Consider the following 27,793-nt stretch of genomic DNA (forward strand, 5'->3'; position numbering starts at 1 on the left):
CCAGAGAAGAGATAGGAGACAGAGAGAGATGGAGATAAGAGAGGAGACAGAGAGATAGAGACAAGGAAAAATAAGAGAGAGAGAAATAGACAAGAGAAACAGAGATAGAGACAAAAAAAGAGAAACAGCCCGGAGAATGAGAGAGAGAGAGAGGAGAGCGGCAGAAACAGGAGAGACAGAGACAAAGATCTAGGAAAAAAAGAAGACAGGGACACAGAGAGAGACCCAGGCATCTACATAGGAGACGCCCATTCTCTCATCGACCACAGCGATGGGTCCATACTTACCAGCCACACTCTGCACCCCAGGCCATAGAGAGACAGAAACACAGACCCTGGGGAGGCAGCCTCCACCCCCACGGACATTCTCCTAGCGATGGGGATGCCCAGAGACAGTCGGAACCCCTGCTGGACATCATGCCTGACTGAATGAGCAAGGAAACCCCCAGGGATGGGTTGGGGGGGGGGCATTAACAGTCATAGTCACCTCCCCTCCCTTAGCTGGAAAGAGGGAGATTTCAGGGGATTTCAGGGAAGTTGCCCAGGGGCAGGGAGGTTGGGTTTAGGGTAAGAAAAGTGAGGTAAGTGCAGGCTCAGCTCCTGTCTTCACTTAACACTTGAATATTTTGTTCGTAAACTTTTTGGCATCCATTTTGACTTTTTCAAATATTGCGTTAACATAGCATTCATCCTGGGGACTGAGATTTCGTTGCGGGAGAGGAGTGCCTCACTCTCCTCACCCCAATCTTTAAGACCTGCTCTGGGCCATCCCCACCCCTCCTGGCAGTGGGAGCCCAGCGATCAGGCCACACGCTTTCCTCTGCTCCATGAGCTTTATTCCTGGGGTGGCAGGATGTGAGGGGGGGAACTCACAGATTCTCTGGGGTGGGGGGCATGGTCAGGACCCGAGTGGTGGACAGCCAGGGAGGGGTGCGCCAGACTGATCTCCAAGTTCAGAAGGTCAGTTCATGAGCCCCAACACCCCCTGTGCAAGTCCTAGCAAGCGGAAGGTCAGTGTTCCGAGGCTTAGCGTCCTTGAGCCTGGAGCCTTTGCATCTGTAGGATCTGGCTCAGAATCTGTTGCACTTCTTCATCCATCTGACCCTGTGGTTGGGGGAGCAGAGGGAGAGCCTGGCACCCCTGCCATTGTACAAATGGGAAACGGAGGACCAGAGAGCAGCCAGTGGTATGGCCAAGCCAGGGCTGACTCACCTGAATGGCGTATAGGAGGTGGCTCCGATACAAGGCCACCACTGCACTGTGGTCCCTGGCAGCTTCCTGTGGATATGTCGGATGGCGCTCAGAAAAGCAAGACACCCTCCAAGATGCCAAAATGCCCCCTTTGCACCCTGAGCCCCTCTTTTTTTTTTAATCTTCACCTAAGGATATTTTCCCACTGATTTTCAGATAGAGTGGGAGGGAGAGAGGGAGAGAGAAACATCAATGTGAGAGAGACACATCAACCAGCTGCTTCTGGCATGACCCCGAGCAGCCCCCCCCCCCCCAGGGCTGGGGATCAAATTGCAACCGAGGTATGTGCCCTTGACTGGAATCGAACCCATGACTCTTTGGTCCGCAGGCTGACACTCCAACTGCTGAGCCAAACTGGCCAGGGCCTGAGCCCCTCTTTTGATGGCATGGACCAGTGTGACAGTGCCAGTTGACAAAACATTGCAGTATTTTCCTCCCATGCCCCGAGCCCTCTCCTGGGGTCTCTGCATGAGCCCTGAGTAGCTCTCACCTCCAGCTGCCCCTGTAGAGCCTTCACCTGGTCACGGAGGGCCTTCACCTCGGAGCTGCCTGGGGCTGCTGGTTGGTCCTTCAGCGCCTCCTTAAGACTGAAGACCTCCTTGGAGAGCTCTGTGATCTGGGGTGGGGGTGGGAGGGTTAGCAGTCACATGGTCACCCTGAGTCCAGGGCTGGGGGCAGCAGCAGTAAGAGAGGTGGGACAGAGGTTTTCGAGGGAAGGTCCCATTCTAGGGGCCAGCTCTGGCCCTTGGGCTGAGAATGGTTTTCATCATTTTAAATGGTTGGGGGATTAAAAGTCAAAAGGAGAATGCTATTTTGTGATACATGAAAATTAGATCAAATTCGAATTTCTATGTTCATATATAAAATTTTATTGGTGTGTGGCCACACCCATTCATGATCACTTCACCTGTGGCTCCTGCTGCAATGGCAGACCTGAGCCCAAAACATTGCCTATCAGGTCCTTCACAGTAAAGGTTTGCTGATCCTGTCACATCTCATGGACTCTCTGGAAAGAGAAGGCTGATGGAACAGGGGGACAGGAAACCTGGTGGGGCTGCGTCACACGGCCCTGGGTTTGGGTCCCTCTCTATCCCTTTCTCAGAGATCTTGAGAAGATGACTTAACCCCTCCTAGCCCAGTTTCCTCATCTGTAAAATAAGGAGAATCATGGTTCTCACCAGTTAACTGATTCTAAACAGTGATTAAGTTTAAACTGCTTGGCAAAGAGCCGACACTCAATAAATGCTAAGCTTTATTATTATTCCTATAGATCAGAGGTCTCAATCACAGGCCATTCTGCCCTAGGAGACACTGGGCAATGTCTGGGGATGTGCTTGGCATCAAGTGGGTGGGGCAAGGGGTGGTGCTCAACAACCCAGTGCCCAAAACAGCCCTCCACAGAGAGTGACCTGCCCCTGAATGTCACTAGTGCTGAGAAAGAGGAACTCTGCTACAAATAAAGCATAATCCTTACCACAATTTTATCTTCATTTTACAGAGATGGAAACTGGGGCTCAGAGAGGTCAAGTGACTTATTCAAGGTCACACAGCAAGTCATGTCTGAGTGACTCTTTGCACTAAAGTATCTGGGGCTCTGGGGGTCACATCCCGTGTCCAGCGACATGCTGTGTAACTTTGAGCATTCACTTTGCCTCTCAGAGCCTCAGTTCGCGCATCTGGAAGATGGAGATAAAAATGCTTTCTGGCTCTCAGGGTTGTGAGGTTAAAAGTGGTGGTGTGTGAAACTCAGCTGAGTCTATAACCAGAGGCCTCTGTTATTATTCTTACCATTTAAGAAAAGAACTTGGGAACTTGAGTTTAAACCCTGGAGGAACCATCACATAGCCTGTGACCTTGGGCAAGTGGCTTCACCTCTCTGTGCCTTGGTTTCCTCAAATGGGAATAATAAAAGCCCCAATCTTGTTGGAACTTAATGATAGGATTAAATGCATTAATCCATATTAAATGCATAGCACATGGCCTGCAATGCAATAAGTGCTCAATAAATGTTACTGTGGTAGTTATTAGTAGTTGGGACAGTAGTTTATATATCTGAGTTGTCCTCTTCCTTCTGTGTCTCAATTTCCAATCTGGAAAATGGGATCATTTCCCAGAATCCTTTTAGCTGGGACATTCTTAGATCCCCACACCCCAACCTCTGTTGAGTGGGGGCCTCCAACTAAGTAGAGGAAAAGGAGACCCACCTTCTTGTCCTTCTCTTTGGCTCTGTCCAGGGCCTCCTGGGCACGGCTCTGGGCCTGGCGTGCCTTCTCAGCCTCGGTACGTAGCCCACGCAACTGCTGCTCAGCCGTGGCCAGCTGGGCCTCAGCTGCATGCCGTTCACTCTTCATGAATAATGCCTCACGCTGCACCTGTGGCCCAAGCCCACGTGTGACCCTGAGGACACTTGGACCCCAAAGATGCCTGGACCCCAGAGTTTCTCTGACCTTCTATTTTGTCCTCTTTTTTTATTTTTTATCCTCACCTGAGGACATTTTTGCATTTATCTTCAGATAGAGCGGGAGGGAGAGAAGGAGGAAGAGAGAGAGAGAAACATCAATGTGAGAGAGACACATCGAGTGGTCGCCACCCACACAACCCCAACCGGGGCTGGGGACAAACTGCAACCGAGGTACGTGCCCTTAGCGGGAACCAAACCCGGGACTCTCCAGTCCGCAGGCCGACGCTCTAACCGCTGAGCCAAACTGGCCAGGGCTCCAAGCCTATTTTGATCTCAAGGAGTTTGATTCAGGGAAGTTCTGAATTCCACAGAGCACTATGAATCTTCTGACCCTACCAAACACCTCTGATCTGCTAGCTGTGTGGCCTTACACAAGAAACAACCTCTCTGTGCCTCAGTTTCTTTATACTTAAAATGAGGATAATAATAGCCCCCCACTTCCTAGGATGGTTGTGAAGATAAAATGAGCAAATACATGGAATATGCTTAGAACAGTGCCCAGCACACAGTAAGTGAGTGCTATATTTGAGTTGGTGATATTATTTTTTACCACTAATGTTCTTTTCTCTGCCAGTGGTTGAAAGTTTTTAGATTTCTTACAAAATGAAAGAAAAACCGGAAGAATTTGGATGAAAAGCAAATAGATCTCCAAATATGATGACTGCATTTTCATGAAAATATCGAGATCGAAACAATGTTTGATTTGCAAAAATTGATCCTGGAGGGAACACCAGCCTTTATAGAAATAACAGCTCCAGGGAAAATGGATAATAATTAGATGTTCTGATTAGTATAATTGGCACACATAAGAAGTGATCATGAGAAAGTAAAACTGCAAAGACATCCATGAAGATGGTCATACTTAGGTTGGACTATGATCAAGGGTTTAACTGGTTTAAAAAAGGGTGTTCTTGTCCAGCTGGTATAGCTTAGTTGGTTGAGCATTGTCCCATGCACCAGGAGGTCATGGGTTCAATTCCTAGACAGGGCACATGCCTTGGTTGTGGGATCCATCACCAGTAGGAGGCATGTAGGAGGTAGCCGACCAATGTTTCTCTCTCATAGATGTTTCTATCTCTCTTTCCCTCTCCCTTTCTCTCTCTGAAATCAATAAAACATATTTCTAAAAATAAAAAATAAAATGTTAAAAATTAATAAAAGAGAGTGTTCTTGGAGAAAGAATAATTCTGGCTGTCATTTATTGATCACTTGTACCATCACTGTCCTAAGTAGCTAATATAAATTAAGCCACTTAATTTCCATGTGAGGATTAGGAATTACTGTTATCTCCATTATATGGGTGAGTAAACAGAAGCTCAGAAAGGAAAATGTTTTCCTGACCAGCAATGAATGTAGCTTCTTATTTACAAATTTGTTAGAACAGTTCCCAGTTTTGTTTTGTTTTTTAACTGAAAAAAAAGATGGAATCAAAAGGTCCACAATCAGGGACAAAATAAATATTCCCTGGGTTAAAAAACAAAACAAAACAAAATTCAGCATCAAAATCTACTGGGTTCAAAATGAAAGGGGAAAAAAAAAAAATCCCTGTGCATGACATCCTCTTCCAGAATGGGTTAAAGAATCAAAATGATCATAAGATAAAATGACAGTCTCAAAAGAGCCAGCTGGAAAAAGCTCTAGGGTCAGCCTGGCCGGTGTGGCTTGGTGGATTGAGCATTGTCCCATGGACTAAGAGGTCCTGGTTCAATTCTGGTCAGGGCATATGCCTGGGTTTGGGGCTCGATCCCCAGTGAGGGATGTGCAGGAGGCAGCTGATGGATGCTTATTTTTTATTTATTTATTTTTTATCCTCACCCGAGGACATTTTTCCATTTTTTGTTCAGACAGAGTGGGAGGGGGAGAGAGAAAGAGAAACATCAACGTGAAAGGGACACATCGAGTGGTTGCCACCTGCACGACCCAAGCAGGGCCAGGGACAAACTGCAACCGAGGTACGTGCCCTTAGCGGGAACTGAACCCGGGTCTCTCTGGACCACAGGCTGACTCTCTAACTGCTGAACCAAACCGGCCAGGGCTATTTTTTATTTTAAAAACATTTTTTTCTTTTTCTTTTTTTTCTTTTTCTTTTTTTTCTTTTTTAATATTTTGCCTTTATTGATTTTAGAGAGAGAGGAAGAGAGAGAGAGATAGAAACATCGATGAGAGAGAACATCGATTGGCCACCTCCTGCATGCCCCCAACTGGGGATCAGGCCCACAACCTGGGCATGTGCCCTGACTGGGAATCGAACTGGTGACCTCTTAGTGCATGGGTCGACGCTCAACCAGTGAGCCACACCAGCTGGGCAAAACATTTTTTTCTTTATTGATTTTAGAGAGAGAGGAAGAGAGAAAGAGAGAAACATCAATGAGAGAGAACATAGATTGGTCGCTTCCTGCATGCCCCACACTGAGGATTTGGCCCACAACCTGGGCATGTGCCCTGACCAAGAATCGAACTGGCAATGTCTTGGTGCATGGGTCGACACTCGGTCACTGAGCCACACTAGCCAGGCAGCTGATGGATGTTTAAAAGTTTCTGTCTCTCACCCTGGCCGGTTTTGCTCAGTGGTTAGAGCACTGGCCTGTGGACTGGAGAGTCCCAGATTCAGTTCCCGCTAAGGGCACATACCTCGTACCTTGGTTGCAGTTTGTCCCTAGCCCCGGTTGGGGTTGTGTGGGTGGCAACCACTCATTATGTCTCTCTCACATTGTTTCTCTCTCTCTTCCTCACTCTCTCCCTCCTGCTTTATCTGAAGATAAATGCAAAAATATCCTCAGGTGAATAGGATAGACCCAGAGACATGGAAGAAGGATACAGACTGACAACCCTCAAAAGAGGAGATGGCGGGGGGAGGGAAGAGATAAACCACAGAATTTATATGCATGTACGCATAACTGATGGACATGGACAACAGAGCCAGGTACGGGGTAGGGGGAGATGGGGAGGAGGGTGTCAATGAGGAAAAAAAGGAGAAACATCTGTAACAAAAATAAATTAATAAAAAAAAATTTTTTTTAATGTCCTCAGGTGAGAATAAAAAAAAGTTTCTATCGCTCTCCCTAAAAAAAAATCAATAAAAACATATTTTATTTAATTATTATTATTATTATTTTTAGGGAGAGAAAGGGAAGAGAGACAGAGAAACATTGATGTGAGAGAGACACAATGACTGGTTGCCACCCACATGACTCCAACAGGGGTGGGGACAAACTGCAACCAAGGTACGTGCCCTTAGTAGGAACTGAACCTGAGACTCTCCGGTGCATAGGCCAACGCTCCAACCACTGAGCCAAACCAGCCAGGGCTATTTTTTTCTTTATTGATTTTTTTTAGAGAGAGGTAGGAAGGGAAAAGGAGAGAGAGAGAGATAGAAACATCGACGAGAGAGAACATAGATTGGCCGTCTCTTGCATGCCCCACACTGGGAATTTGTCCCACAACCTGGGCATGTGCCCTGACTGAGAATCGAACCAGCGACCTCTTGGTACATGGGTTGATGCTCAACCACTGCGCCACACTGGCCGGGCTTATTTTATTTTTTTAATCCTCAACCGAGGATATTTTTCTATTTATCTTCAGGCAGAATGGGAAGGGGAGAGAGAGAGAAACATCAACATGAGAGGGACACATCGATTGGTTGCCTTCCACACGACCCCAACTAGGGCCAGGGCCGAATTACAACCGAGGTACATGCCCTTGGCCAGAATCAAACCCAAGATGCATTGATCTGTGGGCCAATGCCCTACTGCTGAGCCAAACCAGCCAGGGCTCAATAAAAACTTTTTTTTTTTTTGAGCCATAGGGTCATTTTGACCAGCAGAGAAAATGGACATTTGGTAAAAACATCAGGGCAAAACCCCCCAATTCACTGCTTGCAAAAAAAATGAGTAAACATTGAGTCCCACTTCAAACCATATACACAATTAGAGCCATAGCATTAAGAAGATCGTGAAACAAAAGCAATAAAGATGCTGGCAGAAAACATGAGAATTTCCCCATGCTTCTGGGATACAAGCAGGTTTTATAAACAGATTGCAAAAAGTGCAAGCCATTAAAAAAAAAAAAAAAAATGATAGGCTCAAAATGGCCAAAAGGATTTAAAGAAAAAAATCACAAAGAAAATTTAAAAATTAAAAAAAAAAAAACAAGAAAAGGCAACTTGAAACATCCAGGTCAGAATGGCCACAGGGTCAAAGGTCAACCTGGAAACACTGGAGGGTTGGTTGTCTATAGGATTGAAATCTATGGGATTGAAACATCCCTTGGCTGCAGAGTCAAAACAGATGACCAAGTGGCTGCTGGGTGTCCCTGGTGGGGGCCGACCATGCTCACCTGGAAGACCTCAGCACTGGTCTTCTCGTGGCGGCGTCCAAGCTCCTCCAGCTGCCCCTCCAGCCTGGTCACCTCAGCCTGAAGTGCACCCACTATGCGCTCATGCTCCAAGCGGGCCACACTGCCCACACGCTCCCGCTCCAGCTCTGCCCGAAGTCGGGCAGCCTCCTTGCCCGTGGCCACCACCTCTTGCTCCAGGCTGGCGGCACGGCCCCGCAACTCAAGGGCCTCCTCCTGCAGCCGGTGATGCTCAGAGGCTGGCACTGCTGACTGGCGGAGCACCTCTGAGGCCTCACGCAGCTCTGCCAGGCCCTGCCGAGCCTCCTCACAGGCCGCAGCTAGCTCAGCAGCCCGGGCCTCTGCTGCTTCCCGGGCTTGACTCAGCTCAGCAGCTGCTGCCCGCTGCTGTTCCTCAGCGGCCGTGGAGGTGACCAGCTGCTCCCGTAGCACCTCCAGCTCCCGGATTTGCTCCAGCCGCACCTCCTCCCGCTGGGCCAGCTCTGCCCGGAGGCCCCGAGCCTCCTCCTCGGCCAGCAGCCTGCCCGCTCGGGCCTCATCCAGCCACGCTACGGTGGCCTCCAGCTCCCGGAGGCGAGAGTCCCGGTCTCGGAGGTCCTCCCGGGCCTGCTCCAGGGCTGCCCGAAGTTGGACCATGTCACCACTGCCTCCACCACCAGTCCCACCATCCTCGGCCTCACATATCCGTTCCTGCAGCCCATCAGCCTCCGCCTCTGTGGCCTCACACTTGCCACGGGCTGCCTCCAGCTCAGTGGCTGCCTCCCGCTCCCGCTGCCAGAGTGCCTCCTCCAAGCCACGAATCCTAATCTCCAGTTCGGTTTGCAGCTTTTCTGAGGCCTCAGCAGCACCAGGGTGTAGGACAGGGCCAGTGGGGGCTCTAGGGGTGGTGGCCTCCATGTTTGTGGTCTCTGGACCTGTGAGCTCTCCTTCCAGAGCACCCACTCCGTTGGCCTTCATTTCTGGTTCCTCTAGTTTTGTATTTGTGGCCTTTGCTCCCGTGGCCTGTGTTTCCAGGTTTCCTCCTTCTTCTAGGGTTTTTGTTTCTGTGACCTCAGCCCCTGTAGCCTTTGTTTCCAAGGCCTCTGCTCCTGCACCCTCCGTTTCCATGGCCTGAGTGTCCAAGGGTTTTGTTTCCATGACCTCGGTCCCTGTGGATGCTGCTTCCAAAGTCTGGGCTTTCATGGTTTCAACTTCTGCAGCCTCGTCGTCTGTGGTCTCAGCTCCATTAACTTTGGTTTCTGGAGCCACAATGCCATTAAGCTCCATTTCTGTTGGCCCATTTTGAGTGGTCTTGGCTCCCTTGTCCTTGCACTCCCCAGGGGCTACCTTCTCTCCTCTGGGAGGCCCCTGTGCTCCCTGCTGCTCCAGCGCCCGCACCGCCTCTGCATGCTGCCTGCGCAGCTGGTCAAACTCAGCCCGGAGAGAGTCATAGAGGGCCAGAGGGATGACTTCGGCTGAACCATCTGCCTCCATTTCATCCTTCTCAAAGCTCTCCAGGATCTGGGGGTGAAGGTGGGGGTGGGAAGGGAGCCAGCAGGAACTGAAGGGGCTGTGGGGGCATAGGGTTGTCTCGCCACCTTCCCTGCCCATGGACTCAGCCATGTGCCTACCCCAACCCCTGGGGGAACGATCCCTCAGATCTGTCCCCAGCCCATTCTACCAGGCCTTGGTTTCCCCACCTGGACCTTCTCCATCAGCTCCCGGTTCTGTCTGGTGAGGCTGGCCACCTGTTCCTGCAGCGAGGCCAGGAGCTCCTGGGCTGACGGGCTTAGCTGCTTGGAGAGCAGCATCTCGGCCCCTGGCAGTGGCACAGAGTCAGACCCTGGGGTCCCAAGCCACAGGGGTTGAAAGCTGGGGTCTGGAACATTGCTTTGGGGCCCCAGGGCATGTGAAATAAATGAGGGCCAACCTTCGTTTCAGCTTCAAACTCTCTCCATACCTGTAGGTGAAAGCTCCATCTCCTGGGACCCAGGGGCCAGGTGGGTGGGGGTGCATGGGGGGAGGACAAGGTAGGGACTTACCTGGAAAGTCAGGCAGCTCACCCTCCTCATCCTGCAGGGTGGCCACATCACAGCTGGTGTTCTCCCGCTCATTCTGAAAGGGGACCCAATGTCTAGCTTGGGGTTCTGCCTCCTCCCACCCCCCAGGGATCCCCAGGAATCTAGAGTGGACAGAGGCATTCATGGATCTGTTTGGCTCCCCACAAGCATCAAACTGGCTGTGTTTGGTTCACAAGTATTGAGTGCCTACTGTGTGCTAGGCTCCCGGGAAGATTAGTAAATGGCCCAATCACTGCCTAAGTATGTGACCATAACCCCAGTGATGGGGGTTGTACATGCAGCCTAGACACATGGGACTGAGAGAGGGATGCTGGGGTGCATCCTCGCAAGGGTGCATGTATATGGTTTGAGGTTGTGGGTCTGCAGTGAGCACATGTGTACATGTTTTTTGTTTTGTTTTGTTTTTTTTATCCTCACCCGAGGACATTTTTCCATTTTTTTGTACAGATAGAGTGGGAGGGAGAGAGAGGAAGAGAGAGAGAGGGAAACATCGATGTGAAGGGACACATCGAGTGGCTGCCACCCGCACGACCAACCAGGGCCGGGTACAAACTGCAACCGAGGTACATGCCCCTAGCGGGAACCGAACCCGGGTCTCTCCGGACCGCAGGCGGACTCTCTAACCGCTGAGCCAAACCGGCCAGGGCATATGTGTACATGTTATGTGTGTCCCTGTGCGCAGTGGCCCTTGCCTCTCCCGTGTGAGTTCCTGTAACAGTGTATGATTCTGCACTTGTGTTTTAGTCCATTGTATGTGCACAGTTGTGTTTTGAGCATGTATATAAATATGTTTGTGTAATTATGTATTTTGAGAAATATGTGTGTGTACATGTATTCGTGGGTGTGTCACCTGTGTGACTGAATAAGAAGTGTTTGTTGTGTGCATATATTTGTGATGTATGTGTGATTGTGCTTTCATGGATTTGTTTGTTGTCTGTTTGCCTGTTATATGTGCAAAACCCCACGTATATGAGCATGGTTGTCATCTCTATGCGCACATGAGTGTGTGTGATTGTGTGTTTGGGAAGTGTCCATTGTGTGTGTGTTATCTGTGTGTGATTGTGTTTGTATGTCAGTTGTGTGTGTGAGACTATAGGTGTATTAGTGTGGTTGTCATGCAGTTGATTCAAGAAAGGCCCTGCCCCTGGAGGCCCCCGGCCCCACTCTCCACCAGCCCACCTCCAGCAGGGACAGCCGGCTCTGCAAACTTTCCACTTCCCGTCCCAGACTCTCCTTCTCCTCCTGCTTCTCTGCCAGCAGCTGCTGTAGCTCTTGCACCTGGAGGAGGGTGGCAGAGGCTCAGTCGGTCTCCAGGAAAAGCACTGGGCAGCTGGGCGGCTGGATGTCCCCTGACCTTCCACCTACCTGTCTCTCCAGGCTGTGAAGGGAGCTGGCTTCCACCTCTGGCAGCTTATGAAAGAAGTGGGGACAGGGCTTGGATCTAGGCTGGGGCCCTCCCCGGCCCACCTCCTGCTTAGTAGCCCTCCGTCCCAACCAGATATCGCCTGTGCGCCTATTGCACACCCAGCACTGCTCTGCCCACTCACTCATTCCTTAGTACTTATTGAGTGCCTACTTTGTGCCAGACCCCATTTTTGGCCACTCATTCATTCATTCACTCACTCATTCATTCAATATTTGTCCATCCTATAAATATTGATCAAGTATCTACTGTGAACCAGGCACCATTAACTATGCCTTCCTTCGTGGGCTTACAGTAGAACGGGAAAACATGAATAAAATATATAGTATGTCCAACAGCAGTAAATCCTTTACATAAAAATAAAGGGAACTAGGCCCTGGCCTGTATGGCTCAGTAGGCTGGGTGCTGTCCTGTGCATCAAAAGGTTGCCGGTTCGATTCCAGGTCAAGGCACATGCCAGAGTTGTGGGCTTGTTCCCCCAGTAGGGGTGTGCAGGAGGCAGTCAATCGATGTTTCCCTCTCGCGCCCTCTCCCTTTCTCTCTCTCTAAAAAAAAAAAGAATGTGTGCGTGTTTGTGTATGTATATATATGAATTGTGAATAGAAGAGTGTTACAATTTTAAATCTTTGAGCAAAGACCTGAAAGAGGTAAGGGAGGGAGCCATGGAGAGATCTGAGAGAAGAGTGTTCTCTCAGAACAAAGGACACAGCACATGCAAAGGCCCTGAGGCAGGGTTTGTGCCTGGTATATCAGAGAAACAGCAGGGAGGCCCATGAGGCTAAGTGCAGTGAGAAAGGGGAAGAAAGAGAGGAGGTGAGGGTGGGCAGGTAGGAGCAGTCTTCCCTTCAGAGTTGCATCCCACCCCAGGCTAAGCCCCAGGCCTGTGTTCCTGCTGCTACTCACCTCCTGCTTCCTTCGTTCCTGGTGCTGCTCTAGGCCACGGATCTTCTGAAGCAGGCGACCCCTCTCCTGTCGCAGCCGCACAATCTCCTCATAGGCATCACGATCATCCTGTTCTCCCAACCCCAGGACACACCACTTTTATATGAGGCTCAAGGACTGTCCCATCCCATACTTGAGCAGGAGCTTCCTAACCCCATTGCTACCCCTGAAGGCTCCCCGTTCTTCTTCATGGCCAGGGCATCTCTCACCGGCATAGGGATGCTGGTGGGGGGCTGAGGTGCCTTCCGCTTCTTGTGAGCCCCTCGCTTCTCATGGCTGGACACAGAGTTCTGATGGGAGGGAGTGAAGGGACACATGGGGGACATGCCAGCCTCCTACCAAGATAAGCCAACCCACAGAGCCCATTATCTGTTGCCAGCCCGAATTCTGCCCTCACTTCCTGTGTGATCCTGAGCAAGTCCCTGCCTCTGACTGGTTCTCGCTTATCCCAGCCTAAAAGGGGATAAAACCATGTTCCCAGAGAGTTCCAGATCTTTTGCTTTACTTTCTGCTCCTCTCTATGCCTTAGGACTCTCCCCAGCTGGACCACACTGTCTCTAAGTGACCTTTCCCTGTGGAACTGAGGTGCTGGAAGCTGGAAAGAGGCCAGACCTGCCTCCTTCCCTGACTACATCAGCTCTCACCAATCTAGTTTCCCTCACCACCCCACTCAAGTCCCATGATTTGACCTCATCCCCCAATGTTCTCATGCAGTTCTGGGAGTTATGCTGTGGGTGATGCTGCCACTAGGTGGCAATGTACCCTGACATAACCCAGTGGCAGGGGTCCATCTTTTCCTTCTCTTGCCACAGAGCTCAGGGCAAGGGAAAGTAGTGTTGCACAGGGTAGGGAACTCAATCACTGCTTAGTGATCCATACCTGAGACGATGCCTCGCCTGAATCATCTTCTAGAAGGGAAGGGGAGAAAGAAAAGCAGGGTCAGGCACTGTCTTCTCGGGACTCCATTCCCATCCTAGGAAGGGCATCAGTGAACCCAGTGGTCTTATGGGGGAGGGGGACTCCGGAATCAACCATGTTGGCAGAATGCTGATAGGAGGGGCCTTGAAACTCTCAAAAAGAGATGACAGTGGCATCTCCAAGATGGGGCAAGTGGGATGCCAATTCTTAGAAAAGGCAAAGACCCAAGAATAAAGACGACCCAGGAAAGTAGAGTAGACCCCCTAGACTATTCTAAAAGCTCTGGTGCTCTTTGAAACTGTCCTGATTAGGATCAGGGAAGCCATGAAACCTCCTGTAATGCAGCATATAGGATTATCTTGATACTAGCCACAGTAGGGAGAGAAAGGGGTAACAAGAAAATGCCTAGGAGGGTGCCTGAAACTGCTTAGAGATAGGGCTTCATACCACTGGGTGGTGATGGGCGCTGGGCTGCCTCCTGCAGGAGGTGTAGGATAAGTTTGTCTCCTGCCAGGGTGCCGTAGTGAGCAGCGTCCTGGCCCAGCGCGTCAGTGATGCCTGGCTGGGCCCCTCCCTGCAGCAGCACCTCCACTGTTTCAGGGCTGGCCCCCTCACAGGCCAGCATGAGGGCCGTCCTACCAGGAGAGAGGACTACTGAGAGGGTAAGGACATCCTCAAACCCCCATGCCTTCCTCAACACCAGCCTGGGTTGAGAGAAGAGGCCAACTAGATCCCCCCAAACAGAAACATTAAGAGGTTTCACAATGTTACACAGCACACGACGGAATGGCTAGAAGGACAGATGATGCTCACCTGCCCTGCAGGTCCTGGTCATTCACAGCAGCCCCCTGCTGCAGGAGGAGGCGACACAGATCTGTGTGACACATCTGAGCTGCTATTATGAGGGGCGTTGTGCCCAACTGGTGGGAGTTGGGGGGGGGAATAAAACATCAGAGGCTGACCCTGGGAGCTTGCAAAGCCTCTATAACTGCCCCTGAGCTTCACCTGAAACTTTCCCACTTTTCAAAGGGTGCCTAGGATGCTACCACTTGGTGGCAGCATATGTCAAGTACAGCATTTTTTTCCCAAAAGACCACAGAGGCTCACCCGATCTCGGGGGTTCAGATGTGCCTTGAATGAGCAGAGCATTTCTGAGCAAGAGATACAGCCACCAGCCACTGGAAAAAGAGAAAAGGATGGGGCGGGGATGTAGGTAAAACAAATATTTTCCGGGAGCCTTTTGTCTAAGTGTGATTCTTTTATTTCATAAGAAATTCCTACCTCCCCTGAAAGATCAATAACAAAGGTATGAATCCTATTTTACAGTTGAGGAAACTGAGGCCCAACCAAGTCCATGGTCACCCAATGGGGTCAGAGGCAGAGTGAGAACTCCCAGTCCCAAGCTCTTTCCACATTCCATTGTGATTCTCCCTTAAGTTGGAACTTTGGGCCAATGTTCATGTAGTTCTCCTCTTTGATTCACTTAGCATTTATTGTGTACCTACTATGCACCAAACTCTCATACAAACAGTATTCATATTTACCAGAGTTGCCCTGGCTGGTTTGGCTCAGCAGTTAGAGCGTCAGCCCGCGGACCAGAGAGTCCCGGGTTTGGGTTTCTTGGTTGCAGTTTGTCCCTGCCGCAGTTGGGGTTGTGTAGGTGGCAACCAGTCGATGTGTCTCTCTCACATCAATGTTTCTCTCTCTCTTTCCCTCCCTCTGTCCCTCCCGCTCTATCTGAAGATGAATGCAAAAATGTCCTCAGGTGAGGATTTAAAAAAAAAAATTTACCAGAGGGATCAGACCTCAGCTGAGGTTGGGCAGGCTTCTTGAGGTTTGATCTGAGTTCTGAGTTTTGAAGGTGAAAAGGGGAAAGTAGAGATTACTGCACGGGCAAGAGTCCTGAAGAGAAAGCTGGGCAGGGTCGATGTGGGAAATGGTATGGATATCCAGAGCCTCAAAAAGGGAAGGGAGGTGTCGTGGACAAGTCAGCAAACTGTGATACCTGCTGTGTGGCTGAGAGAGTACAAGATTTTGTTTGCTGCTATAATCTTAACGCTTAGAACAGAGCCTGGTGCATAGCAGGTACTTGAGAAATATTTATTGAATGAAAAAAACCAATGAGCTTCCGTAGTGTGACTTAGGCATTGTCACCACTAGGTGGTAGCGTACTCCAACTGCAAGGAATTTTAAACTGGTAAATAAAACTAAAGCAAACCCAAATTTATTCTGTGTTCCCAAGGGGACAGATATTTCTGGAGTCATCAGTGAAAGTCATTCCAGAATCTCATGTGCATGGTAGACAGACACAGGGCTAGGTTCTGGCTCAAGTGGGTAGGATTTGGCCTTCCTGAGATTCCCTAGGAGTTCCTCCAAGGAAATTACAGTCTGGTCATCCCCCTATCATCCTTCCCCAGGCCTGGCATACAGTAGGTTGTGCTTTGGGGTCAGATGGCCTAGGTTCTCCCTACTGTTTTGTGGGTGAACTTCAATCACCTTGTCTGTCCAATAGGATCATTGTTTGTAGCTCAAAGAGACGAGTCCCAGTGCCTGACAAACAGTAAGTGCTCAGTAAGGAACAAAGAGAAGGCAGGCAGGTCCCAAGGGCACTGGGTAGAATAACCCCCAAGCCTAGCACCAGTGGGCCATGGTGGGCAGGTCAAGGCTGGGCTGCACCCACCTGCATGATGCAGGGCCGTCCACCCACTGCTGTCCGCAGTATCCACCACGCAGGATGCCTGTGGGAGGGGGAGTCATTTGAGGAGCCATTCCTCTTTGCTGCTGGTTTCTCTAGGAGCTGCTCCTCCTTGGCTCTGCTATATTTCAGGCTCCTTGCCTCAGCCCTTCCTCCCCTCCCACTTTCCTGCTCTGTGGAGCCTGTCTCCTCATAGGCCTCTGAGTGACTTTGTTTTTATAAAAGTTGGCGAGAAAAGGGTAATAGCTAGGAGTTCAGAAGCAGCTGAACGCTTGGGGAATGGATGGGAACTCTAAGAGTACCTGTGGCCAAGAAAGTACCTAGGCTTTAGGAGAAACTGGGGCTCTGGAAATATCTGATATTGGAAGTATATCTTGTATGCGGGAAGTATCTGGGCACTCAGGGAGTATCTAGTTATCCAAGGAGTAGCTCAGGAGTAAAAGGGGCCAAGGAATATCTAGGATTCAGGGAATACATGGGGGTTCGGGGAATTGCTGTAATGAGGAATAGTCAGGGCAGGGGAGTATCTGGGGTTCAGGGAGTATCTAGGACAAGAAAGAAAATGACCTGTAACAGTTGCTTCAAGCACTGTGGGTGCCCATACTTGGCGGCCAGGTGGAGGGCATTGTAACCTGAAAGGGAGAGGGGACTTACTAGGGCTTCAAATACTCAAGGAGTTCTGACTGCTCCCCAACCTGTGTCAACTATTTGTGATGATTCAGTTTCTCTGTGTCTAGCAAGTCCCCAAACCCAGGCATTTCTCAAAACTATGATACTCCCTGTGGGCAGAGACTCTCCAAGCCCCAGCCAGTCTATATCCCAGACAATCTCATGTTAATTACACTCTACACCCACCCACTCCTCAAGCCCTACTGCCCCAGCTACTTCCCATATCCCCAGCCACTCTATATGCTCAGCAACACCGAAGTGCCAGCTATGCCCCTCAGAATCCATGGTTGTTCTGTATGTCTCAGCTAATCCATACGCCCTTGCTATCCCATGTGCCAGCTATATCCCTGTCTTTGATACTCTACAAATCAGTTACTCTACACATCCTGGCATTATGCCTGTTGCCTGAAGCTTCAGACATGGCTATGTACCATGCCTAGGAGCCCCAACTACTCCTTTGGCCATGCAATATATCTGTTATTATCTCAGGTTCGTAGTTAAATCATAAATCCAGATTCTCCTTTTGTTATAGCTAGTCCCAGAGCTCCAGCTACCTCTAAACCCCAGTTACTCCACATACTCAGACACTCCCTCCAAATTTACTTATTATTCTCAAGCTCCCAGACACTTCTCAAGCTCACATACTTCTGTGTTCCAGCTACTTCTTCTGACTCAACCACTACCTGTATCCCAGCTTCTCCTCATCTACAAGTTGACTCACCTTGCTTGATGACAGCCATGATCCCTGTCCTTGGGCACTGCAACCTGACATGCCCCTGGGACTCCCTGGGGGCACTAAAAGGAACCCCCTCTTTTCAGCAAGACACTGAGGTCATGAAGCAGGGCCTGGCTGAACCCTCAGGCTGGGCACCTGGTCTGAGTTCTCCTCCCTCCCCTGGGACCTGGTGGGCAGTACCTGCCCCGTCTGTGCTCATGACGTTGGCGCCGTGTGCCAGCATCACCTCCAGACAGCTGGCTGCACCCCTCATAGCCGCCAGGTGGAATCTGGAGGTTAGAAGTGAGAGGTAAGCAGCAGGGTGGTTACCCCTCAACCATCATACCCCCCGGGCATGGGCACTCACGCAGACTTGCCCTCGGGGTCCAGCTTCGTAGGCACCAGACCCTTGCGGATGATGAGGGAGGCCACCCGTGCAGCATCATTGTTCTCCACAGCCTGCAGCAGCCGCTCATCACTTTTGCCCCAGTCCTGGCTCTGTGGGGCACACCCAGAGGACCATAGGGCTGGGCAGCTGCTGCCCCCTCCCCACTCCCCCTGGCAGGGGCTCTGGGCTCTCACCGCCCGCCCATGGGCACTTGCCTGGCGCCTGACTCTGGCTGCCGGCTTCGGGATGGGACAGGGACCACAGGGCGGGCAGGAGCCAAGGTCGGTGGGGCCGAGTCGCAGCTGTGGGGGGAGGTGGTCCTGGGTGGGGGCCTGAGACAGTATCCTCCAAGCCTGTGCCTCCCTACATCTGTCCCTAAGCCCATCACCCCAAATGTCCATCCAACACCCAGTGCCAGCATCCTCCCATTAAACTTCCCAGATAAGACCCCAGAATCTTTCCCAAAATTGTCCCCCATACCTAGGCCCCCAACCTGTCCCTTAATGAACAGCCACCTTTCCAACATCACCCCATCAAACTGACCCATGCGTCTTTTCGAATTACCCTCAGAAGTCTTCCCATAGGAACCTCTAAAAGTGTCTCTTTATTTATTTATTTATTTATTTATTTATTTATTTATTTATTTATTTATTTATTGGTCCATGCCCCTAGCAGGAACTGAACCCAGGACTCTCTGGTCCTCAGGCTGACACTCCAACCCCTGAGCCAAACCGGCCAGGGTTAAAAGTGTCTCTTTAAATATCCCTCAGAACCATCCTTTGCCATCTATCCTTCTACCACCACCCCAAAATGTCACAATTGTCACCCAAATGTCCTCCAAGATCTGTTCCCAAAACCACAGCCTAAATGCATTCCAAAATGTCTTCCCAAAGTTCTTGATGTGTTTTCCAAAACCGTCCCCCTAAACGACCCCAACGTCTGTCCCCAAAGTGTCCTCCCCTGAAATCTCTCAAGTGTCCGTTGAAATTGTTTTCCAAATGTCAGTATCTTTTTCCAAAAATGGTTCCCCAAAATAGCATTCAAATTATCCCCCCAAATGACCCTATCCAAAACTGTTTTCTGAAACTGTCCCTTCAAATGCCTTCTTAAGTGTCCCCATATGTCCTCAAAGTCCCCATCTGTCTCCCCAAAAGCCTCATCCATCCCCCTACCTCTGTCCCCTCCCAGCTCATCTTTTCCGGGTCTGGGGGTGGGGAGTCCGGGCCTCTAGTGATCAGGGGGTGGGAAGGGGCGGGAGAGGGAGGGAGAGTTAGGATCCCAGTCGGGAAGCCAGCCAGGCCCCCTCCCCTGGCCTACCGCAAAGGAGGTGGCCGCGCCGCACAGACACAGCTGCTTCATGGCATCCACGGCCAGAGGGGCCGGAGGGCGGGGCAGGCACTGCCAGAGCTTCGTGATCTGGCCAAGCAGTGGTGCCAAACCAAGCGCCGCCCCTCCCTACCCCCTTTACCGGCTTGCTTGCCCTCCTCCTGGTGTCCTCTCCCCCAAGGTAGGGGCAGAGCCAGGGAGGGGGCTGGGCTGGGTGGTGGGGGAGGGGTGGGTGGGGAGTGGCAGGGAGGGGTGCCACCCTGGCCCTACCTAACCTGATTGCCATGAAGAGGATGCAGTCAAGGGCCCTGGCTCCCTGCAGGCTCTCCACTGGATCTCCAAGGACCTGCCTGCTTGTGTGTTCTCCACCTCCTTCAAGCTGGCTGGGTGGCAGGTGACTCTTGGCCTGAGCCCTGGACAAACAGAGCCTCCCACTGCCGCCCTGACATCCCAGCTCACTCACTGCCCCATTCATTCACTCATTCATTCCTCATTCATTCATTCACTCATTCATTCAACTGCCAGTGGGGCTCTGCAGTCTGATAAATCCAAGTTTGAATCCAGGGCCCCACTCCCTGTACCCCCACATGTATTATGTGACTCTGCTAAGACACTTACCTGCTTGGGACTTCACTTTCCTCATCTGGGAAATGGGTTTCATAATAAACAGTAGCTACTGCAGAGGGTTATTGGAGGACCACATAAGCTACTATATGCGAAGCACTCAGCACAATGCCTGGCAGATAGTAAATGTGCCATAAACATAAATTCACTCCTTAAAAAAAGATGTGGTTGGGCCTGTGTGCATATCTAATGCTGAATCCTGGGGATGCAGGATATAGTAGGTGCTTAGTTAAGTCACTGAAAGACAGGGAAGACACAACCTTTGGCTCTAACTCCAAGGGGATGGCTTGTCCAGAAAGAAGACTGAAATGGATCTCCTGGCTCAGGCCTTGGATTTCCAATTGCCCTTAGCCTGTCCTCCTGGACAGGCCCCCACAGTGTGCCATGGGCATCACTGTCCCCCAGGGGCTCAAGCCAAGTTTTGGCATCATCTGACCCCTCTCTCTCACTGCACACCAAATCTAACAGCCAACCTTACTGGCTGTAAACTACATTCAGGCCCACCCCTTCTTGCTGGTGGTCCAGCCCCATCACTAAGAGTTTTTATCTGGGGACAATTCTTCCCTGGCCTTCCAGCTTTTGCCCTCATTTCCTTGGTTCTTTTTTTATTTTTTAATCCTAACCCAAGGGTATTTTTCCATTTATTTTCAGATAGAGTGAGGGTAAGGGAGAGAGAAACAGACACAGAGAGAGAGGGAGAGAGAAACACTGATGTGAGAAAGAAAGACATATTAATTGGTTGCCTTCCACACAACCCTGACCAGGGCCGGGACTGAATTGTAACCGAGGTATGTGCCCTTGACTAGAATTGAACCTGTGAGTCTTTGGTCCATGGACTGACGCTCTAACCACTGAGCACACTGGCCAGGGCATCCCCTTGGTTCTTTGTCTACTGGCTTCCTAAAGCCTGCATCAGATATCTAGCGACCTCACTCAGCATAAAATGCTGACTGCTCATAAGGCCCAGGGAACTCTATGGCAAAGGATCTACGAACTGTGGTCCTGAGCCAAATCCCATCCCTGCCTGGTTTGTCAGGCTCAAGAGCTCAGAATGAATTTTACACTTATAAGTGGCTAGGAGAGAAAATCAAAAGAAGGATAATATTTTCTGACATATGAAACTCAGGTAAAATTTACATTTCGGTGCCCATAGTTTTATTGGGACAGAGCCATGCCCATCCATTAAAGATGGCCTATGGCTGCTCCCAAGCTGCAATGGCAGAATTGAGGAGGGAGGGTCCAAGATGCCAAAACTATTTACTGTCTGGCCCTTAACAGGAAAAATGTCCTCACCCCTGTTCTAAACATTCCCTTGTCAGCTCTCTGAGCTCATCTTCCCTACATTATTTCCCCTGGTCCAATTCATCCTGCTTGTAGCATCCTTTTCGGTCCTCACACATCTTGGTCCCACCTCTGGGCCTTTGCTCTTGCTGTGCCCTCCACCTTGAGCATCATCCCTCCCCCACAGGCCTGGTTCCTTTACTATTGTCTGTGCTAGAAGACACGCCTTCAGAGAGCCGACTCTGACCACCCTTGTTACTCTCTAGCTCTTTAGTAGAGCTTATTGCTCCTTCATTGCTCTTATCACCATTTGACGTAATACTGTGTACCTTTCTGAAGACATTGTTTTGTTTTTTGTTTTTTGTTTTCCCATTCTGTTTCTTTTTGGTCTCTCCCCTAGAATGTCACTTCCACACAGGCAGGGATTTTGGTCCATCTTGGTCACCGCTGTATCCCTAGCAGGTACTGGGGATAGACTTTGCAGAGCCCAGTGCAAAAGGAAAATGTAGAGCCCATTGTTCAAAACTTATTAAGAATTTCAAGGTGGGGGATGAGTGGAGGTGGGGGAGGGTATAAGAGGGATAAATGGTGATGGGAAAAAAGCAAACTAGAGAGAAAAAAGAATTTCAAGATGATAGAACAGAGTGTTAAACCAAACAAGCACCTAAACAGGGCCTGGCACAGAGTAGGTGCTTAATAAATGTCTGTTGAATTAATTAAAGAAATGGTGACTCTGGAGATGAAATATGACAGAAAGAGAGAGACTGATTTTCCAGGAAGTGTTGAGGCATTGGGAGTCTAAGACTCTCTAAAACCCCAATCTTCTTTCTTGTGGAATTTTTCTAAAACCTGAAATAAGGGCAGCAGGTAGTGGCAGAGGAGGCTTGCAGCTCCAGTTAACTCCGATTTGATGGGTAGAAACACTGAGACTCGGAGATGGCTAGAGAAGGCCCAGAGCAAGTATTGCCTTCTGCTGGGCCTTGAAAAACAGGCTGGTATTAGCGGAAGCAGAATGGAGTGGGAGGCGCAGCAGGCAGCGGAGAAGGACTGGAGAAAAGGTGTGAGGGCTGGACTGTGTGTGCTGAGAAGAGGAATAAAAGGTCCGCAGAGACATGAGGTGGGATTTCTGCAGTCACGGGTGTTTGCTTTCTTCCCTAGGGGAGCTGAACAAAAGCTGAACCTGACTCCTGCTGCCTGCTGAGAAACTGGAGCCGGGCAGGTGGAGGGAGGGATGGCAGATGCTGGGTGTGTGTTGGGGGGGTGGGGGGTGGAGGACAAGCTACTCCCCCAGGCAGTCCCAGCTGCACTACTGCTCCAGCAACCCCCCACCAGCCCAACCCAGGCTCCTCCCTGCTAGGAGCAAACAGTGTATTTCCCCTCCACTCCAGACCCCCAGACTCTCATACCCAGTTTGACATTTTAACACCCACCAGTCCCCGCTTCTCTCCCCTTGACTTTGTGCCACACACCTATCAAAACACATTCATGCTCTGAATTAGGAGTCCTTTTTTTTTTTTAGTTGCACAAAATTTTTTGAAAGACTTCATTTTAACATAATTCCGCTTTTGAAATTAAAGCTATTTGGTTTACCACTGGCTACAACTTCTCAAAAATTATTTTGGCTAATATGAAAAATCTAAATTAGAAATTGATTCCAAACTGGAGGAAAATAATTAGGGTCATTTCATAGTAAATGAAACTGAGCTCGTGTTACATTCTGTAGGAGATTAATGAGCCATTTATTCCTTTTTCTCTACTTCTTTCTCCTTTCTCTCTCTCTCTTTTCTTTCAATACACCAGCCCCCCCCCCCCCCAAGGCCCCACCCCGCAAAAACCCAAATTATGTCACAGGAACACAGCCCTGGGGGAAGTCTGGTGTCTCAACTCCAAGTTGTGTGGCCTTAGGCAAATTCCTTAACCTTTCTGGGCATCCATTCCTCATCTATAAAATGGGGATAATAAGAGCTACTATCCCAATAAGAGAGGTAAATGCACTAACATACAAAAAGCACATGGTGCCCTGGCCGGTTTCGCTCAGCGGTTAGAGCATTGGCCCACAGACCGGAGAGTCCCAGGTTCTGTTCCTGCTAAGGGCATGTACCTTGGTTGCAGTTTGTCCCCAGCTCCAGTTGGGGTTGTGTGGGTGGCGACCAGTCAATGTCTCTCTCTCACATCAATGTTTCTCTCTCTCTCTTCCTCTCTCTCTCCCTTCCGCTCTATCTGAAGATAAATGCAAAAAATGTCCTCTGGTGAGGATAAAAACAAAAACAAGCACATGGTAAGCTATTTATTGTATTTGAATATAAATAAATAAAAATAAAATGAAATAAAAATGAATTCCATGACATTCAATTAAGAAATAAAAAATTAAATTAAAATAAAATTTTAAATAAAAAGGAATGTTAAAATTAATAAATAACAAAAATAAAATAAGTTGGAAAAACTGAGGGAGACCACAGAATGGGTGGCAACAGACCCAAAGTCACCCAGCTTGTCAAGGACAGTATTCAAACCCAGAGCTGCCTGACTTTAAAACCAGACTTGTAGCCCTGCCCACTTTTTCTTGCTTTCAAGGACTCCTCTGGGCAGGCCCTCTCTGCTCTCAGCTCCCTGTCATGTTCTCTGCTTCAGCCAGAAGAACCCGCTTATAATCCCATATAATCAACCAGGACCCATCTAGTCTCTGAACCTTTGCCCATACTGGTCCCCATACTGGTCCCCATCCGGTTTTGCATTCACTTGTCTAATCTTCCCTGTTCTTCCAGGTTTCTCTCCAGCACTGCCTCCTCCAGGTAGTTTCTCTGATTGCTCTGGGCTATGCCTGCTGACAAGAGGCCCTATCACTTGATATAAAGACTAAGGGCTCTGAAGTCAGGCACGTGTGTATTTGAATCTTATGTTGCCACTTTGCTTTGTGTGCTTTGTGACTAGGAGAGATGAGTTAACCTCTCTGGACCTTGGTTTCTTTGTGCTGTAAGTGTGAAGCCAAGCCTGACCAAGACTAGCACAAAGGGGCACTCTGCCTCTAGATGCCAATCCTCACTTAGGTCTCTTCATCTGTGCTCTGGACTGGCCCCCACAGTGGCAAGGACTGGGGTGGGGCAGGAGGGTGTAGGGATAACAGAAGAAGGAGCATTTCTCTCTGGGGGTACATAATCCAATACATAGCTGCAAGGGAAGCCAGCTCAATCCTAGCCTTTGCACTGGCTATTCCCTTTGCCTGAAATGCAATTCCCTCAAGTAAACACATAAATCCCTCTCTCTTTCCCTTCTGATTTTTGCTCTAATATCAACTTCTTGGCAAGGCTTTTGTTGAAAACCAGTTTAAAATTGTAACCTAGCCCGGTTGGTGTGGTTCAGTGGTTGAGCATCAACCCATGCACCAAGAGGTTGCTGGTTTGACTCCTGGTCAGGGCACATGCCTGGGCTGTGGGCCCACTCCCCAGTGGGGGGCATGCAAGAGGCGGCCAATAGATGTTCTCTTTCATCGATGATTCTCTCTCTCTCTCTCTCTCTCCCTCTCTCTCTCCCTCTCCCTCTAAAATCAATTTAAAAAAATTTTTTAATGATGACTTTCTAATAGCCTTTAAAAAATAAAAATAGAATAAAATTGTAACCTAGTCCTGGCCGAGTAGCTCAGTTAGTCAGATCATTGTTCCGATACGCCAAGGTTGCAGGTTTGATTGGTCAGGGCACATACAAAAATCAGCCAATGAGTGCATGAATAAGTGGAATAAGAAATTAAAGTTTCTCTCTCTCCCCCTGGCTGGTTTGGCTCAGTGGTTGGAGCATTGGCCAGTGGATCAAAGAGGCCTGGGTTCAATTCCAGCCAAGGGCACTTACCTCGGTTATAGTTACTCCCCGGCCCCAGTTGGGGTCATGCAGGTGGCAACCAATCAATGTGTCTCTCTCAGATGGATGTTTCTCTCTCACTCTCTCCCCCTCTCTCCCTTCCTCTCTCTCTCTAAAAAAAACACACAAAACCAATAAACAAAAATTTATTTATTTATTTATTTAATCCTCACCCGAGGACATTTTTCCATTTTTTGTTCAGATAGAGTGAGAGGGAGAGAGAGAGAGAGAAACATCGACGTGACATCGAAGGGACACATCAAGTGGTTGCCACCCGCACGACCTATCCAGGGCCCGGGTCAAACTGCAACCAAGGTACACACCATTAGCGGGAGCTGAACCTGGGTCTCTCTGGACCGCAGGCAGACACTCTAACTGCTGAGCCAAACTGGCCAGGGACAAAAATTTATTTTTAAAATCTTAAAACAAAATAAAATTATGCCCTGGCCAGTTTGGCTCAGTGGTTAGAGTGTTGGCTGGTGGACCAGAGTCCTGGGTTTGGTTCCTGCTAAGGGCATGTACCTTGGTGGCAGTTTGTCCCCGGCCCCGGTTGGGGTCCTGTGGGTGGCAACCACTCGATGTGTCTCTCTCACGTCAATGTTTCTCTCTCTCTCTCTCTCCCTCTCGCTCTCTCTCCCTCCCATTCTATCTGAAGATAAATGCAAAAATGTCCTCAGGTGAGAATAAAAACAAACAAATAAATAAAATAAAATAAAATTACAACTTATTCATTCTACATGCCCAGTTTCAATTTGCTGACAACCAGTTTAAAATTGCATCCATCTCCCCAGACACTCCAATTCCATTTCCTTGCTTTCTTTGTCTCAATGGCACAAAATATGCCTTTCTACTCATTTATCTTGTTTTGTGTCCATCTCCCCCACCTGGCTATCAGTTCCTAAGGGCAGAGATTTCTGTCAGCCCTATTCATTGCTGTTTGTTCTGTGCCAAAACAGTGCCTGATACAAATATTTGCTGAATAAACAGTCAAAAGCAAGAGATCATGGTGAACACATACTACAACAGGCAGATAATATACTATAGAACTGTACACCTGAGCCTGGCTGGCATGGCTCAGTGGTTGAGCACTGACCCATGCACCAAGAGGTCGCTGGTTCGATTCCCGGTCAGGGCACATGCCCAGGTTCTGGGCCAAATCCTCAGTGAGGGGCATGTAGGAGGCAGCCAATGAGTGTTCTTTCATTAATGTTTCTCTCTCTCAAATCAATAAAAAAAAAAATTATTAAAAAATAGAACTGTATACCTGAAACCTATATAATTTTATTAGCCAATGTCACCTCAATAAATTCAATAAAAAAATGTTACCGCCCTGGCCGGTTTTGCTCAATGGTTAGAGCACATCCCATGGACCAGAGAGTGGCAGGTTCAATTCCAGTCAAGGGCACGTACCTCAGTTGCGGTTTGGTCCCCAGCCCTGGACTGGGTCAGGCAGGAGACAACTAATCAATGTATCTCTAGCACATCGATGTTTCTCTCTTTCCCTCTCTCCCTCCCACTCTATCTGAAGATAAATGGAAAAATATCCTTGGGTGAAGACTAAAAGAAAAATTTTTTTCCCAAGGGTAATTGGAAACTTTATCATGTAAAATATTGAAAATTAAATGTGACTTGGAAAAGCATCTAAAGCCCTGGCCAGTTTGGCTCAGCGGTTAGAGCGTCGGCCTGCGGTCCGGAGAGACCCGGGTTCGGTTCCCGCTAAGGGCACGTACCTCGGTTGCAGTTTGTCCCCGACCCTGGTTGGTCGTGCGGGTGGCAGCCACTCGATGTGTCCCTTCACATCGATGTTTCTCACTCTCTCTCCCTTCCTCTCTCTCCCTCCCACTCTATCTGTACAAAAAATGGAAAAAATATCCTCGGGTGAGGATAAAAAAATAAAATAAAATAAATAAAGAAAAGCATCTAAATATGTGACAGAAATGTCAGGATAATGGCTGAATTACTTTTTGTTTTTGTTTTTAATCCTTACCCGAGGACATACTTAGAGAGAAAGAGAGAGAGAGAGAGAAAGAGAGAGAGATGTGAGCGAGAAACATCAATCAGTTGACTTCCGTATGTGCCCCGACTGGGGATTGAACCCGCGACCCAGGTATGTACCCTGACTGGGAATCAAACCAGCAACCTTTCAGTGCACAGGATGAAGCTCAACCAACTGAGTCACTCTGACTGGGCTGAACTGTATTTTTTAATCAAATGAATTCCTTGAATAAGAAGTTGCTCTTACACATGCAAACTAAAACAAAGTTGCCTGTTAAAAACAAAAAAGCAAGAGATCAAGGTCCCCAAGAAAGTGAGTCCTCAGAAAAGCAAGTGGTCACTGTAGCTGGGTGAGAACAGAGATCTTCTGGAAGAAGTGTTATTGGAGCCAAATTAGCAGGGATAGGAGGTTCTGGTAGGCAACAACAATTCCAGGGGAGGGCATTCCAGGTGGAGGAGCAGCCTGGGCAAAGGTATGGTGGTTGGAAAACTTGAACAGGAAACAGTAGGGACATCATAACAGCAGGGGGCAGTAGAGAGGAAAAGAAGGGGAGGTGGCCAGAGGCTTAAAGGGGTAAACTGGAACCTGTAGGAGGTGAGGAACTATGGAAGAGTTTTGAATAGGAAGGACCCTGGTCATATGGAAGCTGCTAAAAGAATCTGATGGGCAGGGGATAAGGGCCCAAAGGCCCAGTGGATCTTCAACTAGGCCCTGGGGGACAGCAACCTGAAGTTGGGGGACAGCATGCATCTCAGTGGCCACAGACTTACCTCTGTCTTCTTAAATCGAGCCCGGAGTGTCTTCATGGCCAGCATCCAATGTTTCTCCTCAACCCTGGGA

At 49.3% G+C, this 27,793-nt stretch overlaps 1 protein-coding gene across 1 annotated transcript; it reads right to left on the reverse strand.

Annotated features, from left to right (window-relative positions):
- Positions 1-1,025: 1,025 nt before the first annotated feature.
- ANKRD24 (ankyrin repeat domain 24) lies at positions 1,026-27,759 on the reverse strand. The gene is made up of 22 exons (XM_036241631.1): positions 27,724-27,759; positions 18,090-18,176; positions 17,854-17,984; positions 17,688-17,776; positions 16,670-16,734; positions 16,088-16,145; positions 14,515-14,585; positions 14,221-14,327; positions 13,855-14,042; positions 13,369-13,406; positions 12,699-12,779; positions 12,451-12,558; positions 11,490-11,534; positions 11,304-11,402; positions 10,086-10,158; positions 9,744-9,862; positions 9,205-9,564; positions 8,047-9,174; positions 3,455-3,622; positions 1,741-1,866; positions 1,212-1,277; positions 1,026-1,103 (listed from the first exon to the last, which is right to left on the reverse strand). The coding sequence occupies exons 1-22, from the start codon at positions 27,757-27,759 to the stop codon at positions 1,026-1,028; spliced, it is 3,321 nt and encodes a 1,106-aa protein (XP_036097524.1).
- Between the last annotated feature and the right edge of the window lie 34 nt (positions 27,760-27,793).

Source organism: Molossus molossus, unplaced genomic scaffold (genome assembly GCF_014108415.1).
Source record: "Molossus molossus isolate mMolMol1 unplaced genomic scaffold, mMolMol1.p scaffold_m16_p_4, whole genome shotgun sequence".
NCBI classification, from domain to species: Eukaryota; Metazoa; Chordata; class Mammalia; order Chiroptera; family Molossidae; genus Molossus; species Molossus molossus.

What these genes read in the sequence shown, in the direction of transcription:
- ANKRD24 (XM_036241631.1), bottom strand. Translation starts at nt 27,759, where the DNA reads ATGAAGACACTCCGGGCTCGATTTAAGAAGACAGAG. An exon ending in CCACCAGCATCCCTATGCCG is followed by an intron (nt 12,559 to 12,698) that starts GTGAGAGATGCC and finishes TTGGGAGAACAG; the next exon opens with GATGATCGTGATGCCTATGA. An exon ending in CAGCATCCACAGGGACCGAG is followed by an intron (nt 9,175 to 9,204) that starts GTCATGGAAACA and finishes TTGGACACTCAG; the next exon opens with GCCATGGAAACGGAGGGTGC.